General features: G+C 42.3%; 1 protein-coding gene and 1 long non-coding RNA gene across 9 annotated transcripts in view; one reads left to right on the forward strand and one right to left on the reverse strand.

The window, feature by feature from the left end:
* The window catches only part of LOC133245625 (uncharacterized), a 98970-nt gene that overhangs the window by 76040 nt on the left and 1945 nt on the right, over positions 1-20985 (forward strand). Inside the window, exons 5-7 of the long non-coding RNA XR_009735755.1 lie at positions 12478-12703; positions 17345-17533; positions 18544-18639. This is a non-coding gene — a long non-coding RNA (uncharacterized LOC133245625). The remainder of the gene's footprint in view (positions 1-12477; positions 12704-17344; positions 17534-18543; positions 18640-20985) is intronic.
* The window catches only part of ST6GAL1 (ST6 beta-galactoside alpha-2,6-sialyltransferase 1), a 150597-nt gene that overhangs the window by 11551 nt on the left and 118061 nt on the right, over positions 1-20985 (reverse strand). For 7 of the 8 annotated variants that reach the window (XM_061413281.1, XM_061413283.1, XM_061413286.1 and 4 more), the window contains one exon: positions 16508-16605. In XM_061413281.1, the coding sequence (XP_061269265.1) occupies positions 16508-16605 (98 nt within the window). Of the gene's footprint in view, positions 1-15899; positions 16485-16507; positions 16606-20985 lie in introns of those variants that run through there. The other variant, XM_061413288.1, reaches the window with a different exon arrangement.

Below are 20985 nucleotides of genomic sequence, written 5' to 3' on the forward strand. Positions count from 1 at the left end.
GGAAAGACTACACTGGGGAGATGGGTTGTTGCTATTTAGAAACCCGTTTAAAGTAGGCTTTCTAGTCAAAGTTAGAAATAGTCACTGCAGAAAGTTAAAAGAGAATACAAGAATGCACACGCACACATACACACACATCCATCTATCTATATACATATAGAAGAAAGTAATCATATATAATTGCATTCTTCAGATATTCTCACTGTGAGTATGTTGGTCTTTTTTCTTACCAAATCTTTCTTTCCCTCTGTTACAAACTGAATTATATCCCTCCCAAATTCATATGTTGAAGCCCTAATCCCCTATGTAATTATGTTGGAGATAAGGCTTTGGGGAGATAAGATTAAATAAGGTCCTAAAGATGGGGCCCTTATCTAATAAAACTGAGGTCATTATAAGACAGGGAAGAGATAGCAGAGATCTCTCTCTACCTTCAACTCACATGCACACGTAATGGCATAGAAGGTGGCCATCCTCAAGCCAGAAAGAGCCCTTGTCAGAAATGAACCTTGACATCACCTTGATCTAGTACTTCTGCCCCGGAGAACTGTGAGAAAATAAATCACTGTTGTTTCAGCCACACTATCTGTGGTGTTTTGTCATGGTGGGCCTAGGAAATTAATACACCTTCTGTGTGGGTGTGGTGTGGGTGTGGGTGTAGATACTGATACATCTTAACTATAGAGTCTAGACTTAACAGTTTTGTTAAACTCACACAACAGTCCAGTTTGATGTCTTTTCATTTACTCCTCACATTATTTCCAAGCCCCAAACAGAGCTTGAAGAGGAAGCTCTAAGAGATTATATACCCCACAATCACAGAGCTCGGAAGGGATGGACCTACAGTACAAAGCAAGGTCTGCCCAACGTCTCATTATACTAAGCAATCTTCTTTCAAAAATGTTAAGGGATGATAAAGTTTGTATTCTGGCTGTTAGATTTGCAAATCTGCCACAGTTGCAAAGCTAGTTAATGCTCTAGGAAGACAAAAGGATCTTCAGGGTCTTGAGGAGATGTAAAAATATGGAGTCTGTGGATCTTAAGGGAAGACCTGACCTTTGCAAACTGAATCTAGACAGGGAAGTGCTAAACAGAAGGGCAGCACAAACTGAAACCTACCACAAACCCAAAATCCAAGGGTCCTATCATTCAACCTGTAATCACAGGAAAAGTCATTCAAAGAACCGTAAAGTAGTAGGGGAAATAAAGGTTGGAAAGTACTTAAATGTTTGAGCAAAGGAGATTGATAGAATAAGCTGTGAAATTTACCCACAAAGGAGTACTATGCAGATGCAACAAAGAATGAGGAAGATTTCTGTGAACTGATATGGAGTGATTTCCAGAAAGCACTGGGGAAAAGGAGAGTATAGAAGAGCATATACAGTCCACTGTATTTTTGTACAGAATATGGGAATTTAAAAAAAAGAACATATATACATCTATCTGTCTTTATAGATAGAAGAAATCACAAAACAGTAGTCAGTTATATATAAAGGGTGGTAGTGAGATAGGGTGGAAGGAATTCAGTAGGAAGTAATGCTTTTCTGAGTATGCCTTTTTGGGTAGTTTTGAATTCTAGAAGCATGTTAACATTCTGCATATTTTTTTAGAAGAAGAAAAAGAAAAACCTAGAATTGAAACAAAATGAGTACAATTGAATTTCAAATGAATTCATAATCAAAGTGAAGAGAAACAGAATAGCTAATCAAGGTAACTTAGGTACACATTATTTGGCCATAAACCCTTAATTTTGGGCAGGGTGTGAAAGAGAACTGCAAACAAATCCTGAACTTTAAATAGGTTTGCTTTATGTAGAGATACACAAAATAATTTTCAAATTACTCTAGATGTATTACAGATATAACCAAATAAATCAGTGTGCTGATGTTGTTAGGAGGAGGATTCTCACTGTGGAAGAAGAGGGGATGCAAATACACAATGGAAAGGCAAGTACCTTTACCTGAATAGACTGAGGTATCAAGTAGAGTCTATCATTTCTAAAACAGACTTATGTGCATGCTGGGAGGGATTGGGGGCAGGAGGAGAAGGGGACGACAGGATGAGATGGCTGGATGGCATCACTGACTCGATGGACGTGAGTCTGAGTGAACTCCAGGAGTTGGTGATGGACAGGGAGGCCTGGCGTGCTGCGATTCATGGGTTGCAAAGAGTCGGACACGACTGAGCGACTGATCTGATCTGATCTGATATGGATGTGTACATATACATACAAGTATGCATATATATGGAGAAGGAAATGGCAACCCACTCCAGTGTTCTTGCCTGGAGAGTCCTGTGGACAGAGAAGCCTGGTGGGCTGCTGTCCATAGGGTCGCACAGAGTGGGACATGACTGAAGCGACTTAGCATGCATGCATGCATTGGAGAAGGAAATGGCAACTCACTCCAGTATTCTTGCCTGGAGAATTCCAGGGACAGAGGAGCCTGGTGGGCTGCCATCTATGGGGTCACACAGAGTCAGACACGACTGAAGTGACTTAGCAGCAGCAGCAGCAGTATGCATATATATGGGCTTCCCTGGTGACTCAGACAGTAAGGAATCCTCCTGCAACGCAGGAGACTTGGGTTCGATCCCTGGGTTCAGAAGATCTGGTGGAGAAGAGAACAGCTACCCACTCCAGTACTCTGGCCTGGAGAATTCCATGGACTGTATAGTCCATAGGGTCACAGAGTCAGACGAGCGACTTTCACGTGCATATATATATAAATTAACAAATACACAAGTATGTGTATTGTGTGTGTACCAGTATATATTTCCTCTACCTACTGAAAGGGCCAAGAAGCAAAGATTACTTCATTAGGCATGAACATACCTAGTACCTAAATCTTAGTTTCTAATGTCATTTTTCACTTAAAGGAATCAGAGCTCCTTGGGAAGAAATGGCATATCCCAGAACTAGGGTAGAATAGTATGGGGAAGTAAAACTTACCATGATGTCTCAGCACTCTTGCAAAAAGCCCTAGACTCCTGAGACTTTATAAATCATGATAATAAAATCTACAGCTAATTTGTCTAGTTAACTGCTCTTCTCTGACTCCAAACATAATGAAACTTTGCTTATCTCCCCGAGAAGCTAAATGGTTATAACTCCGACTATAACTCAAGATTAATACAGAGATATTCTAAGAGATATTCTGGAGTAGGAAGAAAGAGACCTAGGAACCCAGAGAGAGCTCTAGATATATTTATTTATACTCCAAAGGGCTGGAGTAAGAAGGGGACTCTCTTTAGGAGGAAAAGAGGACAGCTACATCCTGCCTTTTATAAGCAAGGGAAAAAAATCACTTCTTTTTTGTTCCTTTCTTATAGGGTACTGGCTACTCATGTAGGATAATTGGCCTGGCTCTTACTGCATTGCCCTAACAATAAAAACTAAGGCAGAGAGAGATTAATGCATTTATTATTTAAGGTAAGGGATTTAAATAAAGGGCTTCCCAGGTGCCCCAAGTGGTAAAGAATCTGCCTGCCAATGCAGGAGATGTAAGAGACGTGGGTTCAATTCCTAGGTTAGGAAGATCCCCTGGAGTTGGAAATGGCAACCCACTCCAGTATTCTTGCCTGGAAAACCCCATGGACAGAGAAGCCTGGCAGGCTACAGTCCATAGCGTCTCAGAGGAGTCAGATGCAACTGAACACACATTTAAATAAGAAATCCATCACTGATCTAGAACACTTTGTGTGTATGTTCAGGATAAAATTAATAAATATGAAATATTAAAAACCCAACAGATAGGTACTAATGAACTAGAACATCTTGTTATGCCAGAAAGTATAGGAGTATTTTAAAGAAATGATGAGGGCATGCATGTCACAGAACAACAAGAGCCAGTTTAAAGGAACTCCCACTAGGAGTTCCTTTGTCAAATCTGGGAAAAACTGAATACTTAGGTAGTTTGTAACTATAAAATGAATTATAAACCATTGAAAATATAGCAATCTATAAGTTTTTACCAATAACAAATACAGAAATGAAAGAAAGAAGGGAGGGAGGGAGGAAAAGTGGGAGGAAGGAAATAAATGGAGGATGAGAAGGGAGGCTTCTTGCTTATAGTAAAATTCTAAGTGCTAACTAGATGACATGGAGGAGGGGGAGCTGGAATTAAAAGACCGTCATTTTGCAACCATCATAGTAAAGATTGGTTCAGGCAAAACTGATCGCTACATATTAAATGTAGCAGGAAATTTTGATGCAGAGCAGAGTAATGGCATAGTATTAAAAGTGTTCACTCATAGATTTCAAGGGAAAATGTAATTATACAGTGGTCTCATCAGACACCACCACATTTAGGTGCTCAAAATAAACATCAGCTGAAGGGCAGATGGATATGGATGCCTCCTGATGTGATGTTCTAAGAGGGACACAATGTCATTCGTGCAGTTTTCCAGCGAAGAGTGCAGAAACTGAATTTCCTCGAGAAAGCATCAGATAAACGCTAAAAAAAAAAAAAAAATTAAAGGACTTAATTTTTTTTAAATGCTTAAATGTCTTAAAGACAAAGGCCATGGAACTATTCCAGGTTAAAGGAGACTGAAGAAGCATGACAACTAGATGTAGCACCTGATCCTGAACTGGATTCTGTACTAGAAGAAAAATTATAAAAGACATTAATGGAGAAATTAACAAAACTGCAATGCAGCCAGATTAATTTACATTGATACCAGATACATGGTATCAATGTAAATGTATGAAGTTGATAACTATGTTTTGCTTACTTGAGACAATATTTTTATTCCTAGGAAGTACACATTAAACTATTATCTTAGTTCAGGGCACTACAACAAATATACCACAGACTGAATGCCTTAAACAACAGACATTTATTTCTCACAGCTCTGAAGGCTGGAAAGTCCAAGATCAAGGTACCAGCAAATTCACTTTCCATGTGAGGGCCCACTTCCTGGCTTGCAGACGGTTGCCTTCTTCCTGTGTCCTCCCATAGCAGAAAGAGAGCAAGTTCTGGTATCTCTGTTTATGACACGAATCCCATCATGGAAGCCTCGCCCTCAAGAACTTCTTTATATTTTGAGGACTTCAAGGTATGAATTTGGGGGAGAAACATTCAGTCCATAACGTTCTACCCTTGTATCTCCTAAAATCATGTCCTTCTCACATGCAAGTACATTTAATTCCACTTCAACATCTTCCACAGTTTTAACTCATTCCAGCATCTATTCTAAAGGCTGACATCCAAAGTCTTATCTAAATATTATCTAAACCAGAAAAGAACCAAACGATTCAACCTGAAGTAAAACCTTCTCCTGCTGTGAACCTGTGAAACTGGATAAATTATGTGCTTCTGAAATACAGTGGTGGAACAGGCATAGGATAGAGTCTCAGTCCAAAAGGGAGAAATTGGAATAAATAAAGAAATGACAGGTTCCAAAAAGGTCCAAGCCTAGCAAAGTAAATATCACTATAGCTTAAGGCTGGAGAATAATCCTCTTTGGTTTGATGCTTGCATTATGGATGTGGTAGGGCATGAGTCCTACCTGCGTGGCTCTGCTGGGTAGGGGTCACTCCACCAAGGCCCTGGGCAGCTGCCATCTGGCCTATTGAAATCAAGACAATCCTCTCTCCCCTTTGGAACCAAGGAAGCAGCCCTGATGGTCTCTGAATCACCACTGGTATCCCTTGTCTTGAAGAATGGTATCTATTTGCAGGCAAAGAGCTCTATAGTTTGGTCCCATAGAATCTAAATCTGACAGCCTGCCTTCACCTTGTCTTCTTTAGTTCAAACTAGCAGTGTTTCTGCTAGGGTGGCTGATTAGGTCTGTGGTTCACTCCCAAACTGACCTTTTAAATCAAATGCTTCTTGGGCCATCCCCTTAGTGTTTTTGTCAAAACAAGCTTTCTTATTTTTTGCAATATACAGATAGGCTGGGAATTTTCCAAATCTTAAGTTCTGTTTCCTTTTTGCTAAATAATTCCTTCTTCAATTTGTTTCTCTCCTCTCATATTTTACTATAATAAAAGCATTCATGAGGAATCAAGCCACTCCTCCAACACATTCCCTAAAACAATTTCTAAATCTTGCCTCAATTAGATATCCAGTTTCTTCACTCACAAGTTCTACCTTCCACAAACATTAGTCAGTCAGTCAGTCAGTTCAGTCACTCAGTCGTGTTGGACTCTTTGCGACCCCATGAACCGCAGCACGCCAGGCCTCCCTGTCCATCACCAACTCCTGGAGTCCACTCAAACCCATGTCCCTCGACTCGATGATGCCATCCAACCATCTCATTCTCTGTCATCCCCTTCTCCTCCTGCCCTCAATCTTTCCCAGCATCAGGGTCTTTTCCAACGAGTCAGCTCTTCACATCAGGTGGCCAAAGTATTGGAGTTTCAGCTTCAGCATCAGTCCTTCCAATGAACACCCAGGACTGATCTCCTTCAGAATGGACTGGTTGGATCTCCTTGCAGTCCAAGGGACTCTCAAGAGTCTTCTCCAACACCACAGTTCAAAAGCATCAATTTTTTGGCGCTCAGCTTTCTTTATAGTCCGACTCTCACATCCATACATGACCACTGGAAAAACCATAGCCTTGACTAGACAGACCTTTGTTGACAAAGTAATGTCTCTGCTTTTGAATATGCTGTCTAGGTTGGTCATAACTTTCCTTCCAAGGAGTAAGCGTCTTTCAATTTCATGGCTGCAGTCACCATCTGCAGTGATTTTGGAGCCCCCCAAAATAAAGTCTGACACCGTTTCCACTGTTTCCCCATCTATTTGCCATGAAGTGATGGGACTGGATGCCATGATCTTCATTTTCTGAATGTTGAGCTTTAAGCCAACTTTTTTACTCTCCTCTTTCACTTTCATCAAGAGACTCTTTAGTTCTTCTTCACTTTCTGCCATAAGGATGGTGTCATCTGCGTATCTGAGGTTATTGATATTTCTCCTGGCAATCCTGTACACAGTTCCAAAGCAACTCACACATAGGTATTTGTTACAGCAGCACTCTACTTCTCAGTAACAACAACAACAACAAAGTCTGCTCCAGCTACTATAACAAAATACCATAGACTAGGTATGGTAGAAATCAAAAGACATTGATCTCTCATAGTTCTGGAGGCTGAGAAGTCCAAGGTCAAGGTGCCAGCAGATTTGGTTACTGATGAGGGCCACCTTCTCAATGTGTCCTCACATGGCAGAGAGCAAGCAAGCTCTGGTCTCCCTCTTCTTATAAGGATCCTAATCCCTTCATCATGGGGACCCCAACCTCAGGACCTCATCTAAACATATTTCTCTCCCAAAGGCCTCACCTCCAAATACTATCATATTGGAAGTTAGGGTTTCAACATACAAATTTGGGGAGGCAGCTGTAAACTCTCTGTCTGTAATAAGTTTTTAGGGATTAATGTCTGTGATGTACACATGGTAAGTTGCTTTAGTCATGTCTGACTCTTTGCAACCCATGGACTGTAGCCAGCCAGGCTCCTGTGTCCATGGGATTTTCCAAACAAGCATACTGGAGTGGGTTGTCATTACATTCTCCAGGGGATCTTCCCAACCCAGGGATCAAACCTGCATCTCATGTCTCCTGCATTGGCAGGTGAATTCTTTACCACTAGCACTCTCAAATGAAAAAAATAAAAGATATTATGAAAGATAGATATGGCATATGATACAGCAACGGGGTAAAATGAAAAAATAATAAGTGAATCTAGGTAAATGGTATATAGGCATTCTTTGTATTCATCATATTATTGCAACTTTTCTAGAGGTTTTCAAGTTTTTCCAAATAAAAAGCTCAAAAAAAAAAAATTGGAGGAAGTTTGGAGGCAATCCATTGAATGAGAAGGTTCCCTGGACTATATTTCACTAGACAAATATTTCTTGCATGTCTACTATGTAATGTAGATATGTAATAGGCACTATTCTGGCAGCTGGGCATTGGGCATATGTTAACGAAACAGACCACAATGCCTCCTCTCCTAATGAGAGAGCTAGGTAATAAATGAGGTGGATGAATAAGATGATGGGAGTGAGAAAACATGGACTTAGAAGGTGTCATCAGAGAACCAGGAAAGAGTCGTGGGCCAAGTGTCAGGAAGGCTCAGTCTACATGGCCTGCCATTGCCCTGCATGCACCTGTACCAGTCACCTTCTCTTCTCAGGCCTCGGTTATCTCATTTGTAAAATGAAATGATCAAGCAAGACACTGGGCTTCACAAGGGCAGGGAGCATGTCTGTTTCTGTTCTGCTGTTGTTAGTGGATGAGTTCTAGCTCTGTTCACATTGAGCAGGTGATCAATAACTCATTCTGGAATGAATGAATGGCTACTTGATCTCCAAAGTCATTTTTAGCTCTAGGATTTCCAATACTATGACTCACCTTGAAGGATGTCATATCACCTCAGACATCACATCTCATTCCACAGATATTAGAAGGATAATGAGGGAATTATGAACAACTTTATGATAACAAAGTCAATAACTTAGAAGAAATGAACAAATTTCTTGAAAGATACAGACTACCAAAACTCAAGAAGTCAAGAAGAAACAAGTAACATGAATAACTATCTATTATGTGTCTATTAAAGAAACTGAATTTGTAGCTAAAAATTTTCCCACAAGGTAAATTCTAGGCCCAGATGACTTTACTGGGTGAATTCTGCCAAACAGTCAAGAAAACAGTAATACTAATTCTACACAAACCCTTCCAGAAAAATTTTGGAGGAACAATTCCCAACTCACTCTACAATGGCAGCATTACTCTGATATCAAAAACACTGACAGATGTTATAAGAAGGGAAAATTACAAAATTACAAACTTACATCCCTCATGAACATAGATACAAAAATTCCTAGCAAATGACCTCAAAGTGTAGACAAAAAATTTTTAAGGTTGAGTGAGGTGTAAGCACTAGTCGCAGCGGGTAACTGAGCTGAAATGGGGTGTGAGGTCAGAGAGAGGTTATTTTAAACACAGCTATTTTCCACAAATTAAATACAGGTTTTGAATGTCCCCTTCTCAATTCAGTAATGCCCGCACAGAAAGAATTCCGTGCCAAAGATATGCCTTATCTAAACTGGCAGCCCCACACTGGAGTATACGCCCTTCTGTTTTTCATTGCAGTAAGAAAACAAAATGAGATCTACCCTCTTAACAAATTGTTAAGTGCAAAATACAGTATTATTAACTATAGACACAATGTACAGCAGATCTCTGAAACTTTTTAATCTTGCACAATTGAAACTTTATACCCATTGAATAGCAATTCCCCATCTGCCCCTCACCTCAGCCCCTGGAAACCACCACTTAACAGTCTGTTTCTATGGAATATTAACTTCAAAAAAAAGGAAAAAAAAGGAAATTGTACCAAATATGACAATAAGGATGAACCTGGAGGACATTATACTGAGGGAAATACAACTGCATGATTCCATTTATATGAGGTATCTTAAAACAGTCAGACTCATAGAAAAAGAATATACTCTGTTTTTGCACTTCACCTTTACTGGCCTTGTTGGAGAAGACTCTCGAGAGTCCCTTGGATGGCATGGATCAAACAAATCAATCCTAAAGGAAATCAACCCTGAATATTCACTAGAAGGACTGATGCTGAAGCTGAATCTCTAATGTTTTGGCCACCTTGATGTGAAGAGCTGACTCACTGGAAAAGACGCTGATGCTGGGAAAGATTGAGGGCAGGAAGAGAAGGGGACGACAGAGGATGAGATAGTTGGATGGCATCACTGACTCAATGATGAGTTTGAGCAAATTCTGACAGATAGTGAAGGACAGGAAAGCCTGGCACACTGCAGTCCATGGGATCACAAAGAGCTGGACATGACTTAGCAACTGACCAACAATAACAACATGTTGGGGGTTGGGTGTCTTTTTCTCTTCATCCAAAGGGAAGTCCTTATGAGCACTGTTTCCTTCTGCTCTTCCCTCACAGTAGGCAGGATCTTGTGGGAACTTATTTGATTGACTGAATGGAATCAGGGTAGCTGGCCCCACACCACAACAGATGGGCTACACAAGGAAAAGAAGACCAAGGGCAGCTCTGACATGTTGAAAACCACTTATGACCTAGAGGTTTGGAGTAAGAAGGTACCCTGAGTCCAATATCATCAAGTCAATCTCATTCTCTGGCTCTGAAAAATAGCAATGACCTGCTGCTGCTGCTGCTGCTAAGTTGCTTCAGTCGTGTCCGACTCTGTGTGACCCCAGAGACAACAGCCCACCAGGCTCCCCCATCCCTGGGACTCTCCAAGCAAGAACACTGGAGTGGGTTGCCATTTCCTTCTCCAAGCAACGACCTAGAAAAGCTTAAAAGAAAGTTCAGGGGAGTTAAAATACCACCAGCAAACAAACCTAGATTCAATCCACCTCTACTGCTTATCTCCTACCCAACCTGAGCGACTCCCTTCGACTCTTTGAAGCTAGTTCAGTTCAGTTCAGTTCAGTCACTCAGTCGTGTCCGACTCTTTGCAACCCCATGAACTGCAGCACGCCAGGCCTCCCTGTCCATCACCAACTCCCGGAGTTCACTCAAACTCACGTCCATTGAGTTGGTGATGTCATCCAGCCATCTCATCCTCTGTCGTCTCTTCTCCTCCTGCCCCCAATCCCTCCCAGCATCAGAGTCTTTTCCAATGAGTCAACTCTTTGCATGATGTGGCCAAAGTACTGGAGTTTCAGCTTTCGCATCATTCCTTCCAAAGAACACCCAGGACTGATCTCCTTTAGGATAGACTGGTTGGATCTCCTTGCAGTCCAAGGGACTCTCAAGAGTCTTCTCCAACACCACAGTTCAAAAGCATCAATTCTTCAGTGCTCAGCCTTCTTCACAGTCCAACTCTCACATCCATACATGACCACTGGAAAAACCATAGCCTTGACTAGACGGACCTTTGTCCTCATATAAAATAATGTTCGGTGACCACACCTCATAGGGTTATCATGAAGATTAAATATGATAAGACAAATATGGCCCTTAGATGATGGAGGTATTTGTAAGTGGCACTACCTCATATCTCAAGATAAAGTGAAGTGAAGTGAAGTCGCTCAGTTGTGTCTGGCTCTTTGCGACCCCATGGACTGTAGCCTACCAGGCTCCTCTGTCCATGGGATTTTCCAGGCAATAGTACTGGAGTGGATTGCCATTTCCTTCTGCAGGGGATCTTCCCGACCCAGGGATCGAACCCGGATCTCCCGCATTGTAGACAGACGCTTTACCGTCTGAGCCACCAGGGAAGTCCTGTGATCTGGAAATGCCCTGGGTGAAGTCCAGTCAGCATATGTCCCACTGTGCATGGTTTTCTCTTTCCCAACCTGTACAAGTGTCTCTAAGGAAGCACTGGGCCCAGCAGGGGCTCAGCTCAGTCTCACAAAACCTTTACACTTAGAGTCACAATTGAATTTATTTAAAGACTCACATTTAGCTAACTATAGCTTTCCAGCTGAATCTCATAACAATACCTGGCATATACTTGCCCAAACAGATCTACTGAAATTTCACAGTGTGACACCATTCTCTTATAAAAAGCCATCTTCTCAGTAAGGAACCACCTCTTTGTTTTCCATGGCCTTGTCACAGGCCAGATGCACATCTCTGCAGGTGAGGAGGCTGGGTGCTGAGCAAACAAACCTGGGCCCAGCTGCCGTCCAGAGGAGCTCTCCCTCTGGGAAGAGAATGAGCTGCTCAAAGGCATAATTTACCAAGCCCACAGATCACAGCTATGCCCCCAGGAACTGTGGAGTGCCAGGTGCAGTCTGTGTGTGATGTGGGGACTCAGTTTGCTCAGAAGCAGACACAAAACAGCTGAGATAACCAACCTGGGCAAAAGGCAAAGGAGACTGACTGCCAGCTTCCTCGAAAAGCAAGATGAGAAAGGACGATAACAGAAGGGCATCAGTCACACGTCAGTATCACAAGGAGCGCGGTCATGCAGCTTCCCGTGACCAGTGCCAAAGGAACAGCCTGGATGTTCAGTGCCACTTACAGTAGGACAGAAAGTAGGGTCAGTGTGTCTGAGGAGGACAGGAAATGCTTTTGTTATGAGTGGACACGGCACCCTGGGAAGTCAGCCACCCTCTTCTCAGCCCTGGCAGAGGGAGCACAGCCATCCAGAAGTGCAGGACAAATGCTGTCCCTCAGAGGAAAACTATGCATGGTCTGCAGCACACCCTTTTTCTTTATCAGATTCTGACCACAGAGGAGCTGTCTTACAGCTCTTAGTTGTAGCAAACTATAGACATGCTTATTCAACCTTGCCCAGTAGAATTTCAGTAGATTCCCTCCTCTTCCTGAAAAAAAATGAGGTGGTTTGGGTTTTTTTTTGTCCTTTATTCAAATTTTGATACTGTTTTGACTTTCTCTCTGAAGCGGTTATAACATGTGCCTGGTTCCCTCCTCATATGAATAAAATAGACACTATCTCTATGAGAGTCATGAGCTTACTTTTTCCTGAAAATTATCCTTTAACTTTCTCCTTCTGCTAGGCACCTCTGAAGTAATCCCAAGCTGGCTGGCATCCCTACTAGGAGCCAAGAAACCCACTTGCCTAGGAAATGAGAGGACATGGAGACTGCGCAGACATGGGCAGGGCTTCATTCTGCATTAGTGACCACAGCCACCCTTTTTTGAGTCCTCACTGCAGCACGCGGGCCTCCGAGTGACCTGCTCCACACTAAGCAGTCTCACTGGATCCTACAAAGACCCTGAACGGTAACTATTTCCCTGTTACAAATAAGGGAAATGAGGCTCAGAAAGATAAAGCAACTTGCTCAAGTCACTCACGCAGGAAGTGCTGAGGGGGAAATCGGATCAAGGTCTATGTGGTAATTCTCAGGCAAACTTACCTTGGCTTTATTTATTTTCTTTTATTGAGGTACAGTTGATAAACAATATTATATACTGTTTCAATCGCAGCATAGCAACTATGTTTAAAGTTACTATAAAATGGTGGCTGTATTCCCTGCACTATACAATATATCCTTGTGGCTTTTTATTTTGTACCTAGTAGTTTCTACCTCTTAATCCCCTTATTTCACTTAGCATAATTTCCTCCAAGTCCATCCATGTTGTTGCAAATGGGAAAATTTCATTCTTTTTTTATGGCTGTGTAATATTCAATTGTGTATATACCACATCTTCTTAATTCATTTATCTATCTGGACATCTAGGTTGCTTCCATGTCTTGGCTATTGTAAACCGTGCTGCAGTGAACACTGGGGTGCATGGATCTTCTCACAGCATTGTTTTGGTTTCCTTTGCATGTATACCCAGGAGAGCAATTGCTAGAAATTAAAATTTCAGAATCTTTGAGGATTGAGGTTTAATTCATCACTAAACACCCAGAGGACTTCCCTGGTGGCTCAGCTGGTAGAGAATCCACCTGCAATGCGGGAGACTTGGGTTTGATACCTGGGTTAGGAAGATTCCCTGGAGAAGGGAATGGCCACCCACTCCAGTATTCTGGCCTGGAGAATTCCATGGACTGTATAGTCCATGAGGTTACAAAGAGTGGGACACGACTGAGCAACTTTCCAACACCTAGAAGAGATGCCCAAGAACGGGGTAGCCTTCCAAATCCAAGAGAATTTTCAGGCCTCCTCCATGCTTCCTCACATTCAGCTGCCTGCTGACCTGTGGGTCATACCACCTATGAGCAAACACAACTGAATTTCTCTCTGAATCCATGGTCCCAACCTCAACGTGGTCAGCATGCCTAGAGATCCTGCTCCATTCCTCTGGTTTACTCCATCCTCATTGACAATTTCAAACCTTCTTGGCTCAAACGTCCTCTACTAAAACCTCTCTTCCCCTCACCTCCCTACAAAATGTCTCCTTTTCTCTGTATCCTAACTTTGCAGAGAAAACAGAAGCCCCTTCAGTCTACCACTACAGACTGCCTCCAGCTACTCCCCCTCCCCAGTCCTCCTTCCTTTCTGACCTGCTCCTGCTGGGGTTAATCTTCCGCTAGGTTTTGGACCAACCACTCCTACCATTGACTTCAGTGTCACCTCTTTTTAGTATATTCAATTTCTGGATCAACTTTTTTTTTTCTCATTGACTTAAATTTGTGTGTATGTGATAAAATATATGTAACATAAGAAGAAAAGCTGTGACCAACCTAGACAGCATATTAAAAAGAAGAGATATTACTTTGCCAACAAAGGTCCATATAGTTAAAGCTATGGTTTTTCTAGTAGTCATGTATGGATGTGAGAATTGGACCATAAAAAATACTGAGTGCCAAAGAACTGATGCTCTTGAACTCTGGTGTTGAAGAAGACTGTTGAGAGAAACTTGGACTGCAAGATCAAACCAGTCAATCCTAAAGGAAATCAACCCTGAATATTCATTGGAAGAACTGATGCTGAAGCTGAGGTTCCAATACTTAGGCCACCTGATGCAAAGAACTGATTCATTGGAAAAGACCCTGATGCTAGGAAAGATTGAAGACAGGAGGAGACGGGGATAACAAAGGATGAGATGATTGGGTGGTATCACTGACTTGATGGACATGTGTTTGAGCAAGCTCTGGGAGCTGGTGATGGACAGGGAAGCATGGTGTGCTGCAGTCCATGGAGTCACAGAAAGTTGGACATGACTGAATAACTGAACTGACTGAAGATATACTCTTTTGAGCATTTTTGAGTGTACAGCTCAGTGGCATTAAGTACATTCACACTATTGTACAACCTGGGTTTGTACCACCATCCATCTCTAGAACTTTTTCATCTTCCCAAACTGGAACTCTATATCCATTAAACAACAATTCCTCTTTCCTGCCAGGCCCTGGCAACCACCTATCTCTATGAGTTTGACTACTCCAGGGACCACAGGTATGTGGAAACATACAGTATTTGTCCTTTTGTGACTGTCTTTCCACTGATTTTTAAACATTCTCAATTCTCTCTAATCTAAAACATGAACAAAAACGAGCCCTGGAACCCTCAACTCTCTCTCCAACTATTGCTCTATTTCTCTCTGCCCTTCAGAACCAGAATTCTTGAAGGAACTCTCCGTATTTGCCATCCTCCACCTATCTCACTTCTCCTCATACTCCAGTCTGGCTTCTGGCTTTATCACTCTCCCTTCATCACCTAGCTATTGCTGAGGCCAACAGTGACCTCCATTTTGCTAAGGAGAGAATGATGCTTTTCAATCTTCATCTAAATTGGCCTTTAAGCAGAATCTAGTGGCGCTGACGTCTTTCTTACTGCTCTCATTGCCCAAAGCTCCTGCATGGACTTTTCTTCTCTTTACACCTCTCCAGTGCTCTCATTTGGTCCCACTGTTTGTTGCCACATAGAAAGAGAAGATTTACAAATCCTCATCTGCAGTCCAAACCTTTTCCACTGACCTCCAATCTCATTTGCACAACTTGACCTCTCTTCACAGATACATAAAAAGCAGCTCAGATCAAGCATATCCAGAAGATATATATATTTCTTTATCTCTGCCTGCCTTTCTGACCAAGCCCCTCACAACCCAAAACATCTCCAATACTCTTTGCAGTCTCAGTGACTCTAGCTGGCCAGTTACACAAGCCAGAAGCCCAGGTGCATCTGTGGCCTCCTCCCTTCACCTCTCACACTCAACCCCACATAGAGCCTGTCATCTGCACACATGGAATAGCTCTCAAATCCATCATTTCTCACAGTCACTTGCATGTCCACTCTGGTACAACTGCCAGCATTTCTAGTCCACACGATTTTAAGAGCCTCTTAAACGTGTTTCGCCATCCACTGGACCCACTGCATCTACTGCAGTGATCACTGGAAGCCAGGGATGTTTACAAAATGCAAGTGTGGGCGTGCATCAAAGAAGAAGACAAGCACCGTGGCCAAGCTCCTTCTTATCCTCAGCCTCGTCCCCCTTTACATGCCCCCACCCCACCCCCCGAGACTCTCACCTCTTTCTGGGTCCTGGTGCCCCCCTGTCTCCTTCCACACAGGACCTTCCCCAGGCCATTGCCTCTTCCCACACTTCTCACCATGACCCCTTACTCCTCCTGCACAGCAAAGACACCTCCTTGCTATTCCTGACTTCCCTGTCTAGGGACACCTCCCCTTTCTGGGTTCTGGTGGCACCTTGACCCTTTTCTTTGTAGTTATCTGTTGTAACTTTACATTTGTTTGTATAACTACTGGACTGTATCTGTAAGTTACATGAGAGCAGGGCTGAGTCTGATTCACTCACCGTGTACCCTCCACAGCCACCTCAGTTCTGCACACATAAATATTAGAGTAGATAACATTGACACATAAATGCCAGCCACTGCGTGCTTTGTGTGGATCTTCTTACTTCTTCGTCACAACCCTGTGACGAAGATAGACACTATCATTGTCCCCTCTTCAGAGAGGCAGGAGTAACATATGCACGACTCTTTAGCTCACAAAAGGCAGAGCTGGTTTCGATGGCAGACAGGCTACCTGCAGAGTCTCTGTACTGATGGCTGCACCCTACTCAGCACCACCCATGTTTGTGGAAGGATGTATTTCTGCACAGAAGAAGTTTTACCTGAGAGTTTACCAGACGAATGGTGGTTTTCGTGCCCACGTCTTGTTGGAATTTGACTGTGGGTGCCCCATTAAACCTCAGGACTGCATCGTGATCATCTAGAAACCACAAGGAAACAACACATCAGCAGTGATGACGGTGTGAACATCAGCGATATGAGGAGAGAGAGAAGGTCTGGAGGGAGAGAGGGCAGAAGGAAGAGGAGGGCAAGGGAATAATACTTCCCAATCTTTATGTCCTCATGGTACTCAGGGGACAGTGACCATATTTGTATGGCACAGTCAGGTCAGGTTCACAGGCAGAGACCACCAGCTGTCTGCCCAATCACTGCGAAGGCTAAAGAGGTCCGTACGTTGGTGTCCCTGAAACCCATTCAGTGTCGCACAGGGGCAATGTGGACAGGGCCAATGCATTACTCCCAGTGAATCACTATTCCAGTTACCAAAGGAGCAAACCAGACATTCTCTTGGTATTACCAGTAGGTCATACTTCTATCCTTATCAGAAAATCAAAGATCCTACCATAAGCTTGGCTTAATCCACAAGTGCAGAGTATCCCCATGGCACTCTGAAAAGCTGGCTGGGCATAGCACACGACAGCTCCCTAAGTGTTCCCTTTAGGAATCCAAGCCCCTGGAGGGGTCACAGACCTGGGTGCTGGACGAGATGGAATGAGAAGTCACAGAGCTAAACTAAACCCCGTATTTTCTATTTAAAAAAAAAAAAAAAAAAAAAAAAGCTCTTTGTAAGGAACAAAATCTTCAATCCAGCCAAGATCAAGTAGACCATCTTTTAAAAAATCTACTCGCTCCCCAGCTCTCATTCTCTGTCCTTGTAGCTGTTCAAGCAGTGTTTGGAAGACTAGGAGAAGATCCTCTATCTACAATGATCAATCTGATGGGGGAAGGAACTGATGACTTCTAAGATCTATTTTAACCTGGAGCCTCTGATCCTATGAGAGCTCCTTTCAAGTTTACGTGATCAAACAAGCTTCAGTTCACCACTGAAATCTGCACAGGATTTAGAGGTCAGTCCAGATCTCTGTTCAATTTCTTTCCATGAGGGATTGATTTTGGATGGTTCATGCAAAAAGGTGGCATCAGGAGAAGAAGGGTAGGAGTGGATTTTGGCTCAATATAAGTGGGTCCAAAGGAGAATATCCACAGAATTAAGGGATGAAAGCCTCCCTCTTTTTGTATCCCTACACCCCAGCAATCTAGATACCTCATTCACAAAAACAACCTTATCCTCAATCCTAGGGAAAAAATTTTTATCAAAAGGGTTTAAAAGTTACATTGTTATACACACACACACACACACACACACACACACACACACAAACTATGTATAAAATAGATAGCTGGCTGTGTAACACAGGGAATTCAGCCCAGTGCTCTATAACAATCTAGATGAGTGGGATGGGGGTTGGGGATAGGATGGAAGCACAAGATGAAGGAGATATATGTATAAAAAAAAGCTGATTCACGTTCTTTTACAGCAGAAACCAATACAGCATTGTAAAGCAATTATCCTCCAATTAAAAATAAAATTCTTTAAAAAGTTACATAAGATGTTCATAGTCTAGACATTATCAGATAACAAGACAGGCACAGAGAACCACAAATGGAGCAGCAAGTTTATCTTTAGATAACTCAGATTGCAATCAGTTTTGCTGAAATTAACCACTGGTTTCAAAAGTGACCAGCAGTAGCCATGCTAGAAATGCTGATGCATTAGAAACTTCCCTCAGTCAACTTTCCCATCTCACAGGTGAATAAGTTATTAATCTGAGAGTCCCAGTAGATAAGAATGGCAAGCTCAAATGCAGTCATTGAGAATCAAATAAAAGGACTATTTACAGAGCTGTGGGTGGAGTTTAATGAGGTAAAAGTCAAACAAGGAATGGGACCATGCCCTGGGGTTGAATATGGCAGGGAACCCCACTGCTACACTGCAGGTAGCAGGAGGCCACCTGGCAGGAACCTCAGAGGGAATCATTACACAATCTCTTTTTCTTCCTCTCCTCTGACCTCCAAGCCTGGAAGGAAAAGGAAGCAAGCAGGACTCAGAGAACCCGAAAGGGACTGAAACTTTTAGTCAAGGGAGAGAAGCAGTCTGTACTCATTCTAAAAGGTGAGATGGGACGGGGAAGGGGTTGGGGGAGAAGACAGATACTCCGCCTCACTCTCCTCCTTCTTAGTCTCAGATTTGTGCCAGTGCTTCCACTATCTGTATGCTCAGTCATTCAGTCGTGTCCAAGTCTCTGCAGCCCCTTGGACTATTATAGCCCACGAGGCTCCTCTGTCCATGGGATTTCCCAGTCAAGAATACTGGAGTATGTTGTCATGCTCTTCTCCAGGGGATCTTCCCAACCCAGGGACTGAACCCACATCTCTTGTATCTCCTGCATTGCAGGCAGATTCTTTACCACTAGCACCACCTGGGAAGCCCACTTCCTCTGTCTAGTTCCCAGTGAAAGCCAAAAGGGCAAGAATGCCCAGGTGACACAGTCTACATTTCTACTTCCCAGGAAAGGGTGGAGCGTGGGTTTGGAGCGGCAGATAGAGAACACCCAGCATAGGAGGCTTGGGATAGGCCCCTGGCTGACCATGAAAAAGGAGAATGTTTTTGTTCCCTCAATAAATACTTACTAGAAAAGAAGAAGTAAAACTCTATTTGCAGATGACATGATCCTCTACATAGAAAACCCTAAAGACTCCACCAGAAAATTACTAGAACTAATCAATAATTATAGTAAAGTTGCAGGATATAAAATCAACACACAGAAATCCCTTGCATTCCTATACACTAATAATGAGAAAACAGAAAGAGAAATTAAGGAAACAATTTCATTCACCATTGCAACGGAAAGAATAAAATACTTAGGAATATATCTACCTAGAGAAACTAAAGACCTATACATAGAAAACTATAAAACACTGGTGAAAGAAATCAAAGAGGACACTAATAGATGGAGAAATATACCATGTTCATGGATTGGAAGAATCAATATAGTGAAAATGAGTATACTACCCAAAGCAATTTATAGATTCAATGCAATCCCTATCAAGCTACCAACGGTATTCTTCACAGAGCTAGAACAAATAATTTCACAATTTGTATGGAAATACAAAAAACCTCAAATAGCCAAAGCTATCTTGAGAAAGAAGAATGGAACTGGAGGAATCGACCTACCTGACCTCAGGCTCTACTACAAAGCCACAGTTATCAAGACAGTATGGTACTGGCACAAAGACAGAAATATTGATCAATGGAACAAAATAGAAAGCCCAGAGATAAATCCACGCACATATGGACACCTTATCTTTGACAAAGGAGGCAAGAATATACAATGGATTAAAGACAATCTCTTTAACAAGTGGTGCTGGGAAATCTGGTCAACCACTTGTAAAAGAATGAAACTAGAGCACTTTCTAACACCATACACAAAAATAAACTCAAAATGGATTAAAGATCTAAATGTAAGACCAGAAACTATAAAACTCCTAGAGGAGAACATAGGCAAAACACTCTCCGACATACATCACAGCAGGATCCTCTATGACCCACCTCCCAGAATATTGGAAATAAAAGCAAAAATAAACAAATGGGACCTAATTAAACTTAAAAGCTTCTGCACAACAAAGGAAACTATTAGCAAGGTGAAAAGACAGCCTTCAGAATGGGAGAAAATAATAGCAAACGAAGCAACTGACAAACAACTAATCTCAAAAATATACAAGCAACTCCTACAGCTCAATTCCAGAAAAATAAATGACCCAATCAAAAAATGGGCCGAAGAACTAAATAGACATTTCTCCAAAGAAGACATACAGAGGGCTAACAAACACATGAAAAGATGCTCAACATCACTCATTATCAGAGAAATGCAAATCAAAACCACAATGAGGTACCATTTCACACCAGTCAGAATGGCTGCGATCCAAAAGTCTACAAGCAATAAATGCTGGAGAGGGTGTGGAGAAAAGGGAACCCTCTTACACTGTTGGTGGGAATGCAAACTAGTACAGCCACTATGGAGAACAGTGTGGAGATTCCTTAAAAAACTGGAAATAGAGCTGCCTTATGATCCAGCAATCCCACTGCTGGGCATACACACTGAGGAAACCAGAAGGGAAAGAGACACGTGTACCCCAATGTTCATCACAGCACCGTTTATAATAGCCAGGACATGGAAGCAATCTAGATGTCCATCAGCAGATGAATGGATAAGAAAGCAGTGGTACATATACACAATGGAGTATTACTCAGCCATTAAAAAGAATACATTTGAATCAGTTCTAATGAGGTGGATGAAACTGGAGCCTATTATACAGAGTGAAGTAAGCCAGAAGGAAAAACACCAACACAGTATACTAACGCATATATATGGAATTTAGAAAGATAGTAATAACTCTGTGTACGAGACAGCAAAAGAGACACTGATGTATAGAACAGTCTTATGGACTCTGTTGCAGA

Source organism: Bos javanicus, chromosome 1 (assembly GCF_032452875.1).
Source record: "Bos javanicus breed banteng chromosome 1, ARS-OSU_banteng_1.0, whole genome shotgun sequence".
Classification (NCBI taxonomy): Eukaryota; Metazoa; Chordata; class Mammalia; order Artiodactyla; family Bovidae; genus Bos; species Bos javanicus.